The 18965-nt window shown below is 33.4% G+C and overlaps 1 protein-coding gene across 1 annotated transcript in view; it reads left to right on the top strand.

The window, feature by feature from the left end:
• SLC2A13 (solute carrier family 2 member 13) overlaps positions 1-18965 on the top strand; it is a 141902-nt gene that overhangs the window by 114928 nt on the left and 8009 nt on the right. The window contains exons 7-9 of the mRNA XM_052000189.1: positions 4407-4532; positions 14492-14613; positions 14738-14890. Coding sequence (XP_051856149.1) covers positions 4407-4532; positions 14492-14613; positions 14738-14890 — 401 coding nt within the window. The remainder of the gene's footprint in view (positions 1-4406; positions 4533-14491; positions 14614-14737; positions 14891-18965) is intronic.

Raw genomic sequence — 18965 nt, 5'->3', positions numbered from 1 at the left:
TAAATTTAGAATATTTTTCCATTTGAAAAAATTTTGACATAAAGTGCTCTAAGTAAAATGTGGGAAAATGTCAAAATTCAGAATATGATTCATTGTGCTTAGGTTCTCTAATTGTTAGTTGTTGGCCATTCCTCTTTTCATCAAACTCTCTTTTGAGAGAAGGTCCAGTTGAAGTTTCAGTCCTTCATAAAGAAATAAAAGAGACAGTGGAAATACTTTAGAATACTTAAAGTACCAATCCTCCAAAATCTTTTGATCAATTAAAATATAAGTACCTATATATTTCTAGATTGTATTACTATATGTTTATATGTGTATTTATGTTATCTACACATAAAAAGGTATTTTAAAAGGATAAATTGACTATTTCAGGTGGAATTAGTATTCATGGCTCAAGTACTGGACCTGGAATCAGCAAGATCAGTATTCAAATCTACCCTCAGCCACTAGCTTTCTTACCTTAGGAAAGACACTTAGCACCTATTTGTCTCAGTTTTTTTTTCATCTATTTTGTTGTTGTTTAGTCATTTTCAAACATGTCTTAATCTTTGTGACCCTTTTTGTGATTTTTCTTCTCAAAATTAATGGAATGAATTGCCATTTTTTCCTCCAGCTCATTTTGTCAATGAGAAACCTGAAGCAAATAAGTAATTTTCCCAGGATCAAACTAATTAGTCAGTGTCTGAGTCCAGGTTTGAATTTGGGTCTTCCTGATTACAGACCCAGCCTTCTATCCATTGCACCATCTAGCAGCTTTCTTCTCATCTGTAAAATGAGGAAAATAATAGTACCTACCTCTCAAAATTGTTTTGATGATTAAACAAGATAATAATTGTAAACCACTTATTACTATGCTTGGCACATAGTAAGTGCTATATAATGTTAGCTATTAAATTTTTAGCTATAAATGTTAGTTATTTATTTCATATGAAAATATTTAATGAAATTATTTATAAAAGACATAAACATTATGTTAAAATTCTTTTCCTTAGTAACTACAAAGGAAACTCTTGATTATGACCGAATATTTCATTTATTCTTAACATTTTTGATAGAGAAACTCAAAAATATCATTCAAATTCCTTTTATTTTAGTATTTTTAATTGCTATAATTTTTGAAAAAGATAATGAATAATATTCAAAAGGGAAAAAGGATATTATTAACTCTATTTCTTATGAATTAACAAACTTTTAAGTGCCTACAGTGGGTGTTAGAAATACAAATCAAAGCAATCCCAATCCTTAAGTAGGTTGCATTCTCACTAATTTTTAAATTTCACACACCAGTTATACAAAAGTTTGTTTTTTTTTGTTTTGTTTTGTTAATTCAGGCCATTAGAAAAGTCTTTAACATAACTGAATCTCTAGGATAGAAACCTAAAATTTTACTCCTGAAGCTTAAGCAATAAAAAATGAGTAACTAACTATTAAAAAATACAAAAACATAAAGGAATTTTATGATGCCAGGGATGACCAAGGTATAAAATTATAAAAGAAGAATGACTCAAAAAGGTCTATAGTCAAAATAGAAGATATCTCACATCAAAAATAAACTCAGAAAATTAATCAAGGATAGCTAACTTAAGAATCATGGTACTACCTGAAGTCCATGACAAGAAAAAATTTTGAAATCTCATTATCAGTTTCAAGAAATCATTAAAGAAAATCACGCAGGCATATTAAAAATTGTTGTATAAGTGAAAATAGAAAGAATCTACTGATTACCTCCTGAATGAAGGAAACGCAAAAATGAAAACTTCCATTTGCAAACTTCTAAGATTTTAGGAAAAGAGGAAATATTACTAGCAGCCAAAAGAAAAAAAATTCATATATTCAAGAACCACAATCAAGATTGAACAAAATTTAGCAGTTGTCACTTTAAAGAAATTGAAAACATGCATGAGATATTCCACAAAGCAAAAGTAAAATAAAGATTTACAACCAAGGAAAACTGAATATAATCCTAAGAGGAAAAAATGTTGGAGTTTGAAAAGAAACTTTAGAACATAAATATGGAAATCAAGAAAAAAAAATTTTAAAAAGGTAATCACAAGTGAAAAGATTTTATAAGGATCTATATGCCAGTGGAAGGAAAGCACGTTAAAAGCATTCTTTTAGAATCCTAAAATCACAAGAAGTTACATATATACATAAATAGCTTTCTTGTGTTAATCACAAGAAGTTACATATATATATATATATATATACATAAATAGCTTTCTTGTGTTTTGAAAAATGGGGGGAAAGGGGGAGAAAAGGAGAAGATAAATTGAAGAAAAATGGGGATTTTAACAAAAGATGGGGAAATTTGTTAAAACATATCATTGAGTTGGGCAAGTAGAACTATATGAAAACATAGGAATGGAGCAAGTTGCATTTGAGCTTCACTTTTATATAATCTGTTCAAAACAGGTCAGAACACAAACTTTGTGTTTGGCCTAATAATACTTTAAACCTTACAGATAAGAAGAAGATACAGATAGGAATAGGAAAAAGGAGAAATAAATTCAGGGAGGGATTAGTCATAAGGGAAAAAAAAGCCTTCAACTTGGAGAGGGAATAGGGAAGAAAGAGTTAAAGGGGGAAAAAAGATAATAACTTGAAATAAATAGAGTAGAAGCAAAAAGAAATATAGGAAAATAAACAGTTATCATTACTGGGAATGGGATGGATATTAGCATGGATTAGCAAAGATATTTTTGAATCGTAAATAAATAGATAATAAAATGGATAAACCATTAGTTAATTTGCTTAAAATGAAGGGAAAACGTCAAAATCTCAAAAAAAAAAAAAAATGAGAAGGATTAGGAGAACAATTTACAGAAAAAAAGATGTGACAGCAAACAACTTTGAAAGCTACAAAAACTATGATCAATAAAATGACCTTTCAGAATTAAAAAGGAACAATGAAAAAACATGTTATACATTCAAGAAAAGTCATATAATTAGGGTGCAATATGAGATATGTATATGTGTGCATGAATATACACATATATATGTTGTACATATGTATATTCACAGTATACACATGTGTGTATAAATACATATATTTATATTTTTATTTAGTTATTACCTATTTGTTTTGTTTGCATATTTATTACAAGAATTTTTTTCTCTCTTTTAATGAGGTAAAGAGTGGGAGAGATGTAAAATAGATTTCTACTTTCAAATAATGGAAAGGGGATATAATAGATGTGAAATGTGGCATGTACTTTCAGATAAAATCACTATTAATTATATGCAACTTTTACTTTTTTGTAAGTAAAACATCAATAAAACTTTCAAATATAATGAAATAAAGCTAATAAATTTCCATGTTCACTTATGTCAGTCAAATTAGTTAAAATTCTGTGCACTTTTATTTCATTAACAAAAGTGTTATAAAGCCAGGTATCTTTTTTTGGATGATGTTTCCTACAAGTTCCCTGAATAAATTTAGTAAAGCTAGAATGAATAAAATAGGCAAATAAAATAGCAGAACAGGAAGTGACAAAGGACAGCTAAAATGGCTATTCCTTTTTGCCTGTGATTTTCTTTCAGAAGCCTATGAGTTTCAATAAGGAAAAGTCTTCTAAATGCAGAAGAAACATTTAAGGACTTTAAAACCCTTAGTCTTTTAGCCTTTGATTTCAACTAAACAATATAAATGGTTTAGTGTACCCAATATAATAACAACCCAATGCCAAAGAAGATAACAGAGTGGAAAATGTATTTGAAATCAGAGGACATCAATTCAAATCCATATTCTGCAACTTACTACTTGTATGATCTTAGGCAAATCACTTATGCTTTAAGGACACCGTTTTCCTCATATGTAACTAGATATCAGCTAATGTACCTTTCAATTCTAATCTAGGAACAATAATCAATGAGAACTAGCTCCTCCAGCATCACATCTAATGGCTAGCATTAAGATATAGCACTTTAAGTTTGCAAAGTTTGCAAAGACAATATGTTGTCTTTTTTGACCTCCATTAACTACTAGATGCCCCCAATGCTTAGAAGATAGAAATTATGTGTGTGTGTGCATATATATATATATATATATACATGTACATATATATGTACATATATATACATATATATATATATATATATGTTTGTGCAATTAAGACAAATGCATCAGGTTAATTCTATTTTCCTTTACTTTTCTAATTTACCTATCTGAATTTAAATTTAAAACAATTCCTGAAATTAAAATTTAAATGTAGGTAAGATGATGTAAAACGAATTCTTTTCCTTAGATTTAATGTCCTTATGGCAATGAGGAAGGGATGACAGTAAAGGGAAGGAGGAAAGGGAAGGTTTCAGACTGACACTCAGTATATGCACATTTAGGTAATTATCTCCTGTTATTTACCTATACACAAGAATAAGATGATGAATATTCTCCTTTTCTTTTACAGTTCCTGTGATGGATGCATGCTTGATCCAGGTTGTGGATTCTGCTATAAGATGAATAAATCAGCTGTGATTGACTCCTCCTGTGTTCCAGTCAATAAAGCATCAGCAAATGAGGCTGCCTGGGGGAGGTATGTAAGTTGTTAATTACAATCAAGTTCTATTGATAGGGTGCAGCTTCTAGGAGAAATATAGCAGTAATCCTAAGGCCCCCAGACTTTAGGAATGCTATAGTTCTAACAATTTTGTCAATGATCCTAAAGTCTTGTGACTTTGGGAATTCTATAGTATAGTCTAACAAACACTGCTGATTGCCAGATAATAATCTATTGGTCAATGATAACAGGGTTCCTGAGACAAATGGTGAGATACTTACCAGAATACTCCTCAAACCCATCTCATAGATTTCAATATTGAGGTACATGCCAGGCCATTCTTCAGTTCTATCTCTAAGCCATAAAAGTAGCATATCAGTAACACAAAGAACCAGATTTCTCTGTTTTTTCCTATAAATTTATCTTCTTGCTCCTGGTTCTTTGTTAAATTCTTTTGGAACTTAGCCCACTTCAATTGGCGTTATAATTAGAATAAACTTTGCCCTTTGACTTTGAGGTGGGTTCAAGCCTGAAAATTCTTTTGAGACATCTTGTAACACTGATCTATGATCTTTTGGGATCTCTTTGAACCTCAACACTATGTCTTTATATTTAAGCAGAACTGCCTTTCAGATTCTTTCTGTATTCACTTTGATTCTTGCACAAAAGGCTACAAGATGAACTATAGCTTGTGTGGGTTTTCAGAATTTGATTGCTTGGTGGCTGTCAAATACTTCAGAGTAAGAATCAATAAAATCCTCCTTTCTACCATAAATTTACTTCAGAAAAGATGAAAAGCACTAGACTGAGTAATGATGGGAAAATCAAAAGAGATATCCAGAGAGATAATGGGACTTTCCCTTCCTAGACTAAGGCAGAGATTCAGCCTTTGGACCTGTAACCAGAGCAGGGACTACTATTATGATGGAGTCTGTGGCTGTTGCCCTGATCCCTGAACATGTTTCAGGAGAATAACCAGAGAAGAGAGAGATATCGGGTAGAGGCTTATAGCTCTGTCACCCCGAGAATAGAGTAGGATTTGGGGTTCAGTCCAAAAGCCTGGGCTGAGGCCAGTAGCTGAGAAGCAAGGGAAGGAACTGAAGGGTAGAAATGAGCCTATCGAGCCACCCTGAACATAAAGAACTTCCAAGTTTGATAATTGGGATTGTGGTGATGAATGCTTTACTGGAACTCCAAATAAGGCAAAGCTGCAATTGTGTTGCGCAAACCCAGACCAGAGTCCTACAAAGCTTAAATTAGGATATCAGCAATCAGACTTTATCTTATTTAAGACTTTTGTTGTTATTCAATCATTTTTCAGTCAGTCTGACTTTTCATGATCCCATCTGGAGCAAGGATACTAGAGTGATTTGCAATTTTCTTCTCTAGCTCATTTTTTAGATTAGAAAACTCAGGTAAACAGAGTTAAAAGTTCTTATAGCTAGTAATTAAGACCAGATTTAAACTCAATAAGAGAAGTCTTGGCCTGGCATTCCATCCACTGGGCCATCTAGTGGCTCTTCAAACTACTTAGGACACAATGGAAATTTGTAGCTCCAGATGTGAGACATCTCTGATATTCCTTCTCCAGTGAAAAGATCCTAAGAGCAGATCTATACAAAACAATAATATAACCTCCAAAAGTGCATATATCATGACCAAAAACAAAGTCTCGATTCAGGAAGTAAAACTAGAAGAATGTATAATTGAAAAAAGACACTAATAGAAAAGAACATGGGACAGCCAAGAAACAAACCAAGAAGAAAATTTGATTGAAAGATCAAGTAGAGTTACTGGAAGAAATGAATTAAATTTGAAAAAAAATTAAATGGTATTATAAATGAAATGAAAGTACTAGAGGAAAGAATTAGAAAAAGAAGGAAAGTCTGGAAGAAAAATAAAAATTAATAGATTTTATATATGATAAAACATATGGTTATTAACAGCAGAGGGATAAAATGTTACTCAAGAAACAGGCTTCCCTTAAATTAATATGGATTCCCCCAAATTAAGTTTTCCATGAATTAAGAAATATTAAAACAAAGTCAAAGGACTGAAAAAATGGAAAAAATAAGATTTCTCATAATTAAGATCTGACCAGAAATACAAGAACAATGATTTAAGCATCATTGGAAGTATCTCAAAGCCATGATCAAGAAAATAGTTTGGATATCATGTAAATAAATTATGATTGAACTCTACCAAGATCTATTAGAAATAGGTGATAAAAACAAAAAGAATCCAAGGGTCAACTTGTTAAATAAACCTCAAAATAAATTAGATGTCTTAATGTCACACTAGAAATAGAACAGGCAAAATCAAGAGCCTTCAGGTCAAAGAAAAAATATTTAAACAAATAGAAAGATTATGATCAGACATCCTACCACAAAATTTTAGTATCTCACAGACTCTATAATATGCCTTAAGTTGACATTTGATGAAATAAAACACCAAATTTAGTTTTTCGATAGTACTTTCTATCCATAAATACTCAGCAGCCACTGTCAGGATCATATAAGATTTCACAGCATTCATTATAGATGAGCAAAAAACATGTTAAAAAGCTGATGTTTTGACTTAACCAGTAAAACTAAATAAAATCATGTTGAGGATGTTTATTTACAAAATAGAAAACTTCCAAATATTGCTAATGAAAAGGTCAGTTCTGAGTAGAAACTTTGAAATACAATTGCTAGGATCAAGAGAAACATTAAAAGATTATTGCAGTTAAGGAATGGGCATAATATAAAGATAAAATGGACATTTTAATATGGACAGAAACAAACAAAGGTCCTCTCTGAACTATAATTTCATTAAGGTGCAGGGCTGCGTAGAACTTGAACCTCATATCTCAAGTATTCAGGGATGAGCAGAACACTAACATTTGGTGTAGAAAAATATTAAACTCAATCAGGAGAGATGAGGGAATGGGGAAATAAAAGGAATAGTAGATAAGGAAATAGTTATAAGCAAAACAAACAAACTTTGAAGAGTGATTTGTAAAGAAGGGTTTAAAGAGATAAAAAAGAAAGAATAAAAATTCATTACAGCTTTTTGAATGGGGGAAAAAATCAGGGCAGGGGAGTAGAAGCAGATTGCAGTAAGCATAGAGCAGTTATACTGAACATCTTTTTCTTACCACTTCTTCATAAAAATGGAACACAGGGGAGAAGAGAGGAACATAAATAAATAGGATGCATAATTAATGATCATCAATTTGAAGTTAAATAATATGAACACATCTATAAAATGAACAAGAATAACAATGAATTAAAAAGCAAAAACCATTGTTTATATTGTTTATATAAAACACATTTTAAAAATGAAGTCACAACTTGAAGCAAAGAGCTGAAGCTATTATGCATCAGTTGAACAAAAAAAAAGGCAGAAGTCACACTCATGATCTCAGATGAGGCAACATCACAAGCAGAATTGATTCAAATAAATAAAGCAGGGAAAATTCATTCTATTCAAAGGTATGTTTTTCAATGAATAAATACAAATTTTTCCTCTTTCTTTCTTTCTTTCTTTCTTTCTTTCTTTCTTTCTTTCTTTCTTTCTCTTTTCTTTTTCTCTCTCTTTCTTTTCTTTTTTTCTTTCTTTCTTTTCCCTTCTTTTCTTTTCCTTTCTTTTCTTTTTTTCTGAGGCAATTGGGGTTAAATGACTTGCCCAGAGAAACACAGCTGGGAAGTGTTAAGTGTCTGAGATCACATTTGAACTCAGGTCCTTCTGACTTCACAGCTAGTGCTCTATCCACTGCTCCACCTAGCTGCCCCCAAAACTTTTTAACTTAATATAATCAAAGTTTTCTATTTTGTGATCAATAATGATCTCTAGTTCTTTGGTCACAAATTCCTTCCTCCTCCACAGGTCTGAGAAGTAAACTATCCTATATTCTAATTTGTTAATAATACCATTCTTTAGGTCTAGATCAAGAATTCATTTCAATGGATATTCAATGGATCAATGCCTAGTTTCTGCCATACTAATTTCCAATTTTCCCAGCAATTTTTGTCAAATACTGAGTTCTTATCCCAAAAGTTGGGATCTTTGGGTTTGTCAAACACTAGATTACTATAGTCATTGACTATTTTGTCCTGTGAACCTAACCTATTCCACTGATTAACTACTCTTATTTCTTAGCCAGTACCAAATGGTTTAGATGACCACTGCTTTATAATATAGTTTTAGATCTAGTGCAGCTAGGCCACCTTCATTTGCTTTTTTCTCTAGATACATTTTTTTAAAAGAAACGTTAAAGGTCTGTATAGAATTTTAGAAGTTAGATATGATGACTCTCCCCACCCTCTGACATCTCGTGGCTTCCTACACCAACCTAGAATTGTACACCTTCTATCAGTCACCTTGTGTTAGAGTAGGAAGTCATGAGCAACTGAATAACATAGAAATTATGGGCTCGAAACAGATTTCCAGAAACAAGTATGTTTCAGGAAGTATGTGAACATGACAGTGTGGAACTAAAATGCAAAATGAAATTCAGAATCTACTTACTTTTAAAGGCAGAAACTGGAAAATGTCCTGTACTCTACTGGCTGTCTGGTTTAACTTGCATTGAAAAAAATTTAATCACTAAAAGCTGGTTATCACCAAGTTGCAGTAGAGGGTGGACTTGTTGCTGCACCAGACACTAGTCCCCATGGCTGTAATATTGAAGGAGAAAATGACTGAAATTTTGGTGCTAGTGCTGGTTTTCTGCATGTATGCTGCTGAAGAACCTTGGAAAACCTATTTTGTTACTCTTATTGATATATACTCTTCATTATTATTCTCTCTATTTGATTCCCTATCTCCCTCACCAGTTGCAGTTCCACATAGATTTTATTCAGCCCTTGATTCCCATTCCCTCTCTCCTGAATACCTCATCTCATATATAAGGTAAAATACATTTCCCTATATTGGCTAGGAGGCATGGTGGATAGGGCACTTTGTCTGGAGTCACAAAGTTGAAATTCAGCCTCAATTTCTAGTTATGTGACTCTGAGCAAGTCACTTAATCCTATTTGTCTCAACTATAAAATGAGCTGGAGTAGAAAATGGCAACCTACTCTTTTTTTTAATTTTTATTTTATTTAATAATAACTTTATATTGACAGAATCCATGCCAGGGTAATTTTTTACTACATTATCCCTTGCACTCGCTTCTGTTTCGATTTTTCCCCTCCTTCCCTCCATCCCCTCCCCTAGATGGCAAGCAGTCCTATATATGTTAGATATGGGCAACCTACTCTAATATTTTTTGCCAAGAAAGCCTCAAATGGGGCCACTAAGAGTCAGGAATGAACAATAAAATCCTTCAACCCCTCCTCACAAAATGGAGACCATTTGCCAAAAGCTACCTCTTCTTTCTTTTTCCTTATCTCACATCCTTCTAACATCTTCCTCCAGTCTCTGAAGATAAGTTGGCCCTTTTGTTTGCCAAACTAATTCCTGTTCATATATCCTTGATCCCATTCCTTTCCATCTTTTCTAACAGATTGCTTATAACATTAACCCCATTCTCTATTCTAATCTATAATTTCTCTCTTTTTATTGGCTTCTGCCTTGCTGCATATACTTAAGTCTCCCATGTCTTTAAATTAAAATTCACCAGATCCTATCAAAAATATTAGCTTTTGACTTATATTTCTTCTCTCCCCTCAGCAAACACCTTGAAAAAATTTTATATACTTGATGTTTCTATTTCCTCTCCTCCCCGTTTTCTAAACCCTTTGCTATTTGCTTTCTGATTTAGTCATTCAACTAAAATTGCTCTCACTCCAGTTACAAATCTAATAATCTTTTCTCTGTCTTCACTCTTTTTAAATTCTTAGTAGCATTTGGCATTGTTGACCACTTCCTCTAGGATACTCTCTCCCAGCTGGATTTTCATGATCCTGATCTGTTTTGGTTCTTCTATTTTTCTGATCACTCCTTTCTCTTTTGCTTCGTCTTTATCCACATCATTCCTACTGTGGCTATCCTTCAAGTCTCTGTCCTGGATCATCTGAATTTTTCTCCCTATACTATCTCACTTGGTTTTCTCCTCATCTTCCATGAGTTCATTTGTCATCTCTTTGTAAATGATTCCCAGATCTACTTAACCATTTACATTCTCACTTCCGAGTTCTAGTCCACCATTACCTGTTATTCTATTTCTAAATGGATGTACCATGGCATCTCAAAGTCATCAGTTCTGTTTCTCCAAAACAGAATTCATTTTTTCTCCCAAGACCTTCCACTGTACTGAATTTCCCTGTTATTATTGTTGGTATTATTGTCCTTCCAGTAACTGTTACCTTGTCTCTTCTCTCTCATGCCATATATCCAATCACTTGCAAAATCTTAGAATTTCTTTCCTTATAATACTGTCTCCACCCTTCCCTTCACTTATGTGGCCACCACCCTAACCTAGGTCCAAATCCTATTATGCTTGGACTAGTTTAATAACCATCTAATTAGTCTACCTTCAAGTCTTTTTAATCCAGCCTTCAGTCAGGTGCCAAAGTATTGTCTTAAAATGTGTCAATGTTATGCTTTCCTCATAAAAACCCCAGTCTACCCATTAACTTCATAATCATTATAATAAAGTCCACTTTTTACCATTTGAAGCACTTCACAATCTAGCCTCTTCTTGTCTTTCCATTCTTCTCTTCCATTTCTACTTTGTACTTTCCATTCTTGTTCCTTCCATGAATCTGTTGTTCATCCATACTAATCTACCTACTGTTCCTCCTATATAAGAATCCATCTCTCCTTCTAAATCTTTCAGGAGCTATTATTCTATATGCCTGAAATGTTTTCCCCAACCTTTTGATCTTAGTTTCCTTTTAAAAACCCCATCTAAAAGAGGAATTTTCTTTCTAAGATTTGTTTTCCATCTATTCTATTTATTCCAACTATGTTGACTCCGGCATTAGAATGCAAGATCTTTTAAGGAAAAGACCTTTTGCTTTTCTTTTGCCTATCAGAGGCATTTTTTTTAGGGGGAAAAATGGGTAGCATTGATTCCTTTTTGCCAATCCCTATGTCATCCCAATATATACATTTTCTTTATTTCTACTTTCCCTTCCCACTTTTTTTTCAGACGTTGGGAAAAAAAAAACCCTCAAATTTGCCCTGTTGCAGGATAATCAAATTAGCTAAAGAAAGTTTTAGTCCAGGGTAAAGGTTCCAGTTTTCATGAGTTTCTTTCTCTAAAAAGGTATTTTTAAAAAATAAAAAAAAAAAAACAAATTGTGAATGGAATTTATAAAATAATCTGAACTTCAAGCAATTTGTTGATTCCCAAGCCAAAAATATACTCTTCTAGCCAATTGAATGTACCATAATCAGTTATCTGCGGGGTTCTATTCTCTCATACACTAAGCCTCTGCCGAGTCCCTGGAAAGCTTCCTATGCATGCTGTCAGCCAGGCCAGGTCCTCAAAGTCTGAAATATGTCTTTTTGCTTCCCCATTCTTACCTGGGCTGGAAAAAATGACACATTAACTGTTTTCTTGGATTTAGCCATCAGTATTTGGTCTTTTTCAACTTGTTTGAAGGAGGGATTTTTTGGGCGGGGGTGGGGAGAAGCCTTCTGCACCATGCTTCCTGTATCTATCTTGGGGCTACCCTTTATCTGTTGGATTTGATTAGTAAGCCAAGTTGTGAGTCAGGGAAAGGAAGAGTTCTCCATATGCCACTGCTGCTGCCATTGTCAGTGTGATTCTTATTTTATCCTCAACAATTACCCTAGGAAATGGATGCTATTCTTATCCCTGTTTCTAAGATGAGGTGAACAAAGGTGAACAAACACTTACCCAAAGTAGCCCAGCAAGTAAATATCTGATCAAGAATTTGAACTCACATCTTTCTGACTCCAAGTCTAATACTGTCCATTAGACCTAACAAATCAAAGAAAGATAATTTATGAATCACTAGAATATTTGAAAAGCATGATCAAAAAAGATCCTAGAAATGATATTTCAAAAAAAGCTTGACAGAAAACTGCTCAGATCTCTAAGAGACATATGACAAAGTAAAAATCACTATAAACAACCAGAAAGAGTTAAAGTATGGAAGATTCATGATTTACCAGCCACCACGTTATGGAGCAGAAAGAGCTTGAAAATAAGATATTCCCAAAAGTAAAAGCCTATATAGATTTACAATCAAGATTAATTTAACTAGCATAATCAAATATAATCTTACTCAGAGAGAAAGGGGAGGGGGCACCTTTGGATGAAGAGATACATTTCAATAGAGAAAAGGGGAAAAAAGATAGAAGGGAACAACAGTCAGTAAGTCACTCAATATTTGTTGTCCTAATACAGGCTTATACTAAGAGCTGGGGAATACAAAGAACGACCAAAAAAGCTAGTTTCTGGTTTCAAAAAGAGCTTCCAGTCAAATGGAGGAGAGAGCATGCAAGTAACAATAATGCAAATGAGCTATATACAGGATAAATTGGAAACAATAGAATTAATGGGGATTGGGAAAGACTTCTTGTAGAAAGTGGGATTTTAGCTGATACTTGAAGCCAAGGAAGTCTGGAAGTGAAGATGTGAGAGTGAGCATTCTAGGAATGAGACACAATCAGTGAAAATTCCTAGAGTCAGGAGATAGTATCTTATTACAGAAACAGCACAGAGGCCATTGTTACTAGTTCTCAAAAATTGTGAGGAAAGAGGTGTGAGATATGAGAAATCTGGAAAGATGCAGAGAAAGAACTAGGTTATGAATTTTAAATAAAGATTTTACATTTGATAGAGGAATTTTTAACTCGGAATTTAAAATTTTTATACTCAAATATTGTAATGTTATAAGTTTCTTTAGTGAATTAAAATTCTATTTTACTTTTAAAAATTATCCTTTCTTGCAGATCTTCAAGGAAAAACTTGAAGCTTTTTGAAGAGCACTCTTTGTACATATTATAGTAGAATTTATTTTGGGTAGAAGTTGGACCAATTGGGACATCAAGTCCCTTCCAACTCTTAATTTATTCTGATTCGAATCACAACCTAGGGATTTTTCTTAGGTCCTCAGTCTCCATCCCCAACTATTTTTGAAATTTTGTAGATACTATCTCCACAAAATCCTTCATATCTATCCCCTTCTGTCCACTGACATGACCAAAATTTTAATTCAGGCCTTTATAATCTTTTACCTGATTAAAATAGCCACCTCCTAATTGGTGCCCTTGCTTTAATTTGCCTCTTTTCTCTAATTCATACAACCAGCTGATATTCTTAATCATAGATCTGATCATGTCATTTGCCTTCTCAAAGTTCTCCAGTGACTACCATGGTCTCAGACTAGGTCATATACATCCTACTCCCTATGCCTGGAATGCAATTCTTTTTTCACCACTACCTCTTAGTTTCCCCAGCATACTCCAAAGATCAATTTAAATACTATCTTCTTCATGAAACCTTTATTAATTTTCCAACTTTGTAGTATTTTCTTACTTTGTATTTATTTGTCTGTTTATTTAATTTTCTCCCAATAGAATGTAAACTTCTTGAGGGAAGGATGTATCTTGTTTTGTATTTTTGTATACTTAAAATTAAATGACCATCACTTAATTAAATGACCAGAACAACTGCTATTGTTGAGTCATTCACTCATGTCCAATTTTTCATTACCTCATGGATCATAACACAGCAGGTCCTTCTATCCACTATATCTTGAAGTCTATCCAAGTTCATGTTCATTGTTTCCATGAAGCTATCTGTTCATCTCCTTTGTTTCAGTATTTGGCCTTCCAGTGAATAGTATGAATGACTTTCTTTAAGTATTGACAAATTTGACCTCCTAGCTATCCACAGATTCTCAAATGTCTTCTCCAGCACTATAATTCAAAAGCATCAATTCTATGATGCTCAGTTTTCCTTATAATACAACTCTCACAACCATATACTGCTATAAATGCTTGATTAATTGATTAATTTATCTACATTGAAATTCTTCAATAATGACCTAAAATGCTGAATAATTTATTTTTACTTTTTTTTTCAGATGTACTAATGAAACCAAATTCAAAGCAGAAGACTTATTTTGGGCTTACAATTTCTGTCCAACTCCATATTCCTGGACTGCACTTTTGGGCCTTATTTTATATCTGGTTTTCTTCGCACCTGGTAAATAAATATTTCATTTTTGCAAGAGCTTAGTTGAGGAAAGGAAAAACGAAAGTTTTGGATGTTATTACTTATCAAGTTTTTTGTTTCTAATTTATTAAAGTTTCTATTTTGCATTTCTGAGGAATGGGACCAATGCCTTGGACAGTGAATTCTGAAATCTATCCACTTTGGGCAAGAAGTACAGGAAATGCATGTTCATCTGGAATAAACTGGATTTTCAATGTTCTAGTTTCATTGACCTTTCTACATACAGCAGAGTATCTTACATATTATGGTAAGAGTTTATTTTCTTCTTCTATAGTGTAATTCTTTGTTTAATATATGTTAAAACTGGTAATTTAAATGCATGATAACAATAGTTAATATTTATATAAGACCTTGCAGTAATTAAAGTCCTTATTTTCAATATCTCATTTGATCCTTAATATTATATTGTTGTACAGATACAACAATCTGTTGTTAAGAGAACTTAAGTGAGTTGTCTCTTTATACAATTAATAATTAAAAAGCAAGGATATGTCTATATTTCAGTGTTCTTTCTACTATATGTCACATCTTCCTTTTTATTATAATGGATCTTATGTTCTCTTTGTTTTCAAAAGACCTTATAAAGTAACCTGAAAAAAAAGACCTGAAGAGAACTACAGAAGACTATGAATTGCCCATATCATAAGAAACAACTCTGTGTTTTGGGGGCTGGATTAGTTGATCTTTAAAGTTTATTCCTATTCCATTTCTTTGAAATTCTGTAGAAAACTACTTCAAACATGTCTTTAAAGTGGTTTAAAAAACACTTGATTAAACAGATATATATATATGAAGAGACATTAAAACAAAAATGTACCTTTCCTTATTGGTTTTCCTTCCATGAGTTTGTGAATACAGCTAAAAATAACAAAATATTGCAAAAACTCATAGCCATGTATTCATAGGTATCGAGCTAGAAAGAATTTTCAGAACAGCTTCTCCTTCTCCTTTTCCTTATCCTCCTTCATCTTCCTCCTCCTTTTTTCCTGCCCGTCATTTTCATCATCTTCTTGTTCTTCTTCTTGTTGTTCTCCTTTCTTTCTCCTCTTCCTTCTTGTCACCATTCCTAGAATTTATACAGGACTTACTATATACCACTATACCAGGTATTGTGCTGAGTGTTTTACAAATATTTTCTCATTTGAGCTCACAACAATCCTAGTGATCGTGAAGATTTTTATAATTTAAGACTTCCACTGAGGAAGATTTCAGTGGATAGCTGTTTTGTGAAATTGTTTTCCTCATTTCAAGCCTAAATTTTCCTCTTTGAAATTTTTCCATCAATATTCCCAGTAACCTTTGGTGCCAAGCATAACAATTCTAATCCCTTGTCCCTACAATACACTTTCAACTACTTGAAGATAAAAACAATGTCCTCCTAATTGTTTGCTTCTACAAACTAAACATCCCTAATTTCTTTAATGGATTTTCATATTGGTATGATCTTCGGGACTTTTTTTTTAAACCAGCTTCCTTTGGCCATTCTCTACTTTATCAAAGTTTTTTATTAAAACATGAGGTCTAGAGTTGAACATAATATGTGGTTTGAACAAAGTATAGTAAAACTATCTAACTACCTAACAAACTTCCCAACCTGGACACTGTGCTTCTCTTTATGCATCCTGAGATTATAGTAACTTTTCTTTCTACCATATCATGCATGCTCTTGACTTATATGGAGCTTGGAGTACACTAAAAGTCTCAGGAATTATTTTAGATAAACTGTTCTCTAGCAGTGACTCAATCTTCTGGGGATTTTTGTATTTCCTTTTTCTTTGGCCAGATCTACTTTTTAAACAGTTGTTTTCTTTCCCCAAGTTGTTGACTCCTTTTTTATAGTCTCTTGCATGACTCATTTTTTCCCCACTTTTTCTTCTACTTTTCTTATATGATTTTTAAGCTCCTTTTTGTAATGTTCTGGTTAGCTTTCTGGAGCTCTTGGGACCAGCCTTGTTTTTAGCAGAATAATCACCACGAGAATAGTCAGGGATAAAGTCCCAAAGTCTTTATTGTCTATTTCACAGTCTGTCTCCTTCCCCTGAAGCTCAGCTAGCTTTCTGGAGGCCTTCAATGGGCCTTGGTTTCAGTGAAGAAATGAAGGAGAACAGCCCAGTCACCAAGATGGTGGGAGATCGAATGTCTCTCTTCCAATCCTTGTTGGCTCTTATATACTCTATTGTAAGTACATCATCATAGGTGTCAATCTTGTAGAACTATATTAAGTACTAAGAACATGTAAACTAGAGAATGATTATCTTAATTCCACTGAGTTAACACCTTGTTGTAAGATTAAATCAATCATACTGAACTAGAGAACTATTAATCATGATGCTAAACTAGACAACCACTGTATTATCAGTTCCACTGAGTTAATACCTTGTTTCAAGTATGCTTCTCCAGAGTTCTGCCCTTTACACATTTTGAAAAAATTAGTTGCATTTATTAAGAAATCCAAAAGCTTATTATACATATATGTTGCTATATATTAACAACAAAATCCAACAAGAGTGGAAAGAGAAATTCCATTTAAAATAATAAAAAAATTTAAAGTTGGAATAATATTCGATATATATATATTTTATTTTACCTGCCAAGACAAATCTAGAAACATATTTTCTTTGAGGCTTTTTATGTAGACATTTTAACACTGTTGTCCTCTGAATTTGTGTTTTGATGTACACCCTATCATTACAATAAATTTTAATGGTCAGGTTTTTTTTTTTTTTTAATTTCCTCAGTCTTTTCCCAGCCTGTAAATTGTAAATTTTAACTTTTTATTAAAATTGGGTTCTGTGCCTGCAGTGGGTGGACCACTGTCCCAAGCTTCTTGCAGCAGGGCATACGACTTCACTGTTGGCCTGCACCAAAGGCACAGAGCTTCTGTGTTGGCCTGTCCCAAGCCTGAGGACCTCACTGCGACCTTGCTGGGACACTGCCTGCTGCTGGCTTACCTGGATGCCATCTGCACAAGACTTTGCTCTCCTTTTATCCCATAGGACAAACTGATTATTTTGCTGACATTCTAAATTCTCTTGGGATGGAAAACTGATTCAGCCTTGCCTTTTGTTAGTTTTACTATTCCAGAATTCATTTGGGGGTGAATTTGGGTGTGGTCAGGCAAGTTCTTGTCTTACTCTGCCATCTCAGCTTCATCCTCTCTGAATTAAGTAATCCTTAAATTAGCACCACTTGATGTTTTCTAGATTAGTTGCTTATAATATCATATATCTTAATTTTTAATTTTTTTCCATTTTTTTTGTTTTCTTATTCTTTTTGTCTCATGAAGTTTTTCCTGTTTGATTAGTTTTCAATTGTTGAATGAGATGTACAATTTTCTCTTCTAAGCTTTCTCAGCTTCCTATTCTCTTTATTCTCAAGAACTTTTCTTTTCTTTTTTTTTATTCCTTGCTTCATTTCTTCCAGGAATCCATGTAAATCCTTGTGGAAAATCCATTTTTCCTTTGAGATTCTGCATGCTATCATTACATTTTCTCCATTTGGAGGATCTCTGGGTTTAGTGCAGTTTTTAATATTGCTTTATGATCTAATTCTTTCTCTATCTCAGGTTCCAAAACAGAAGCTTTGTGCCAGTAACAAGCTGCAATACATTCTATATTTTTAGATAGACAGGAGAAAAAGCACTTTTTCTTACTATATGTCTCTTGAATTCTTATGCTAACCTCTACCTTTCAGGGTAGACTCCATAAATGGATCTTGAAGATGCAGAGAAATGGACATTCAAGATACTTTCTACTGTCTCAGAACAGAATGTTAGGGGCCTCAGAGTCTCAGGAATCAGAGCACTGCAGTTTAAAGTCTATGGCTGTAAGACCAAGATATTCTACTTGGCTGTGTTACTGCTCTACAGGGCTTCCAAGGTGACCATCCTGGGCTTTCTTTCTCAGGTTATCACTCTATATTAGAGAAATAGGTAATAGGTCTCTCATTCAGAGAGCCATCTTGGCAGCTGTGATCTCCTGACAAAATTTACCTATTCCATTCTCTGCAACAAATGTTGGTGCATAAGCCAGGTTATCTTCATGATAGTGTATTTAATTAATGCTTATCATGAACATTACCACCTAGGATAATATATGATATGAAATTATATCTCTTGTTGCTTTGGATACTGTAATGTTCTGGCTAGCTTTCTGGAGGTCTTCGGAACTGGGCCATTGTCTCAGCAGAATAATCACCAGGAGAATAGTCAGGAATGAAGTCCAAAGTCTATTGTCTCCTTCAGTCTCCCAGTCTGCACCAGCAGTCTCAGTCAATCAGCCAGTTTACAATCTCTTGTCTCTTCCAGTCATCCAGTTTGCAGT

Source organism: Antechinus flavipes, chromosome 5 (assembly GCF_016432865.1).
Source record: "Antechinus flavipes isolate AdamAnt ecotype Samford, QLD, Australia chromosome 5, AdamAnt_v2, whole genome shotgun sequence".
In the NCBI taxonomy this organism is placed as follows: Eukaryota; Metazoa; Chordata; class Mammalia; order Dasyuromorphia; family Dasyuridae; genus Antechinus; species Antechinus flavipes.
Note: the sequence above shows the minus strand (reverse complement) of the source record. Positions and strands in the feature narration are given on the sequence as shown.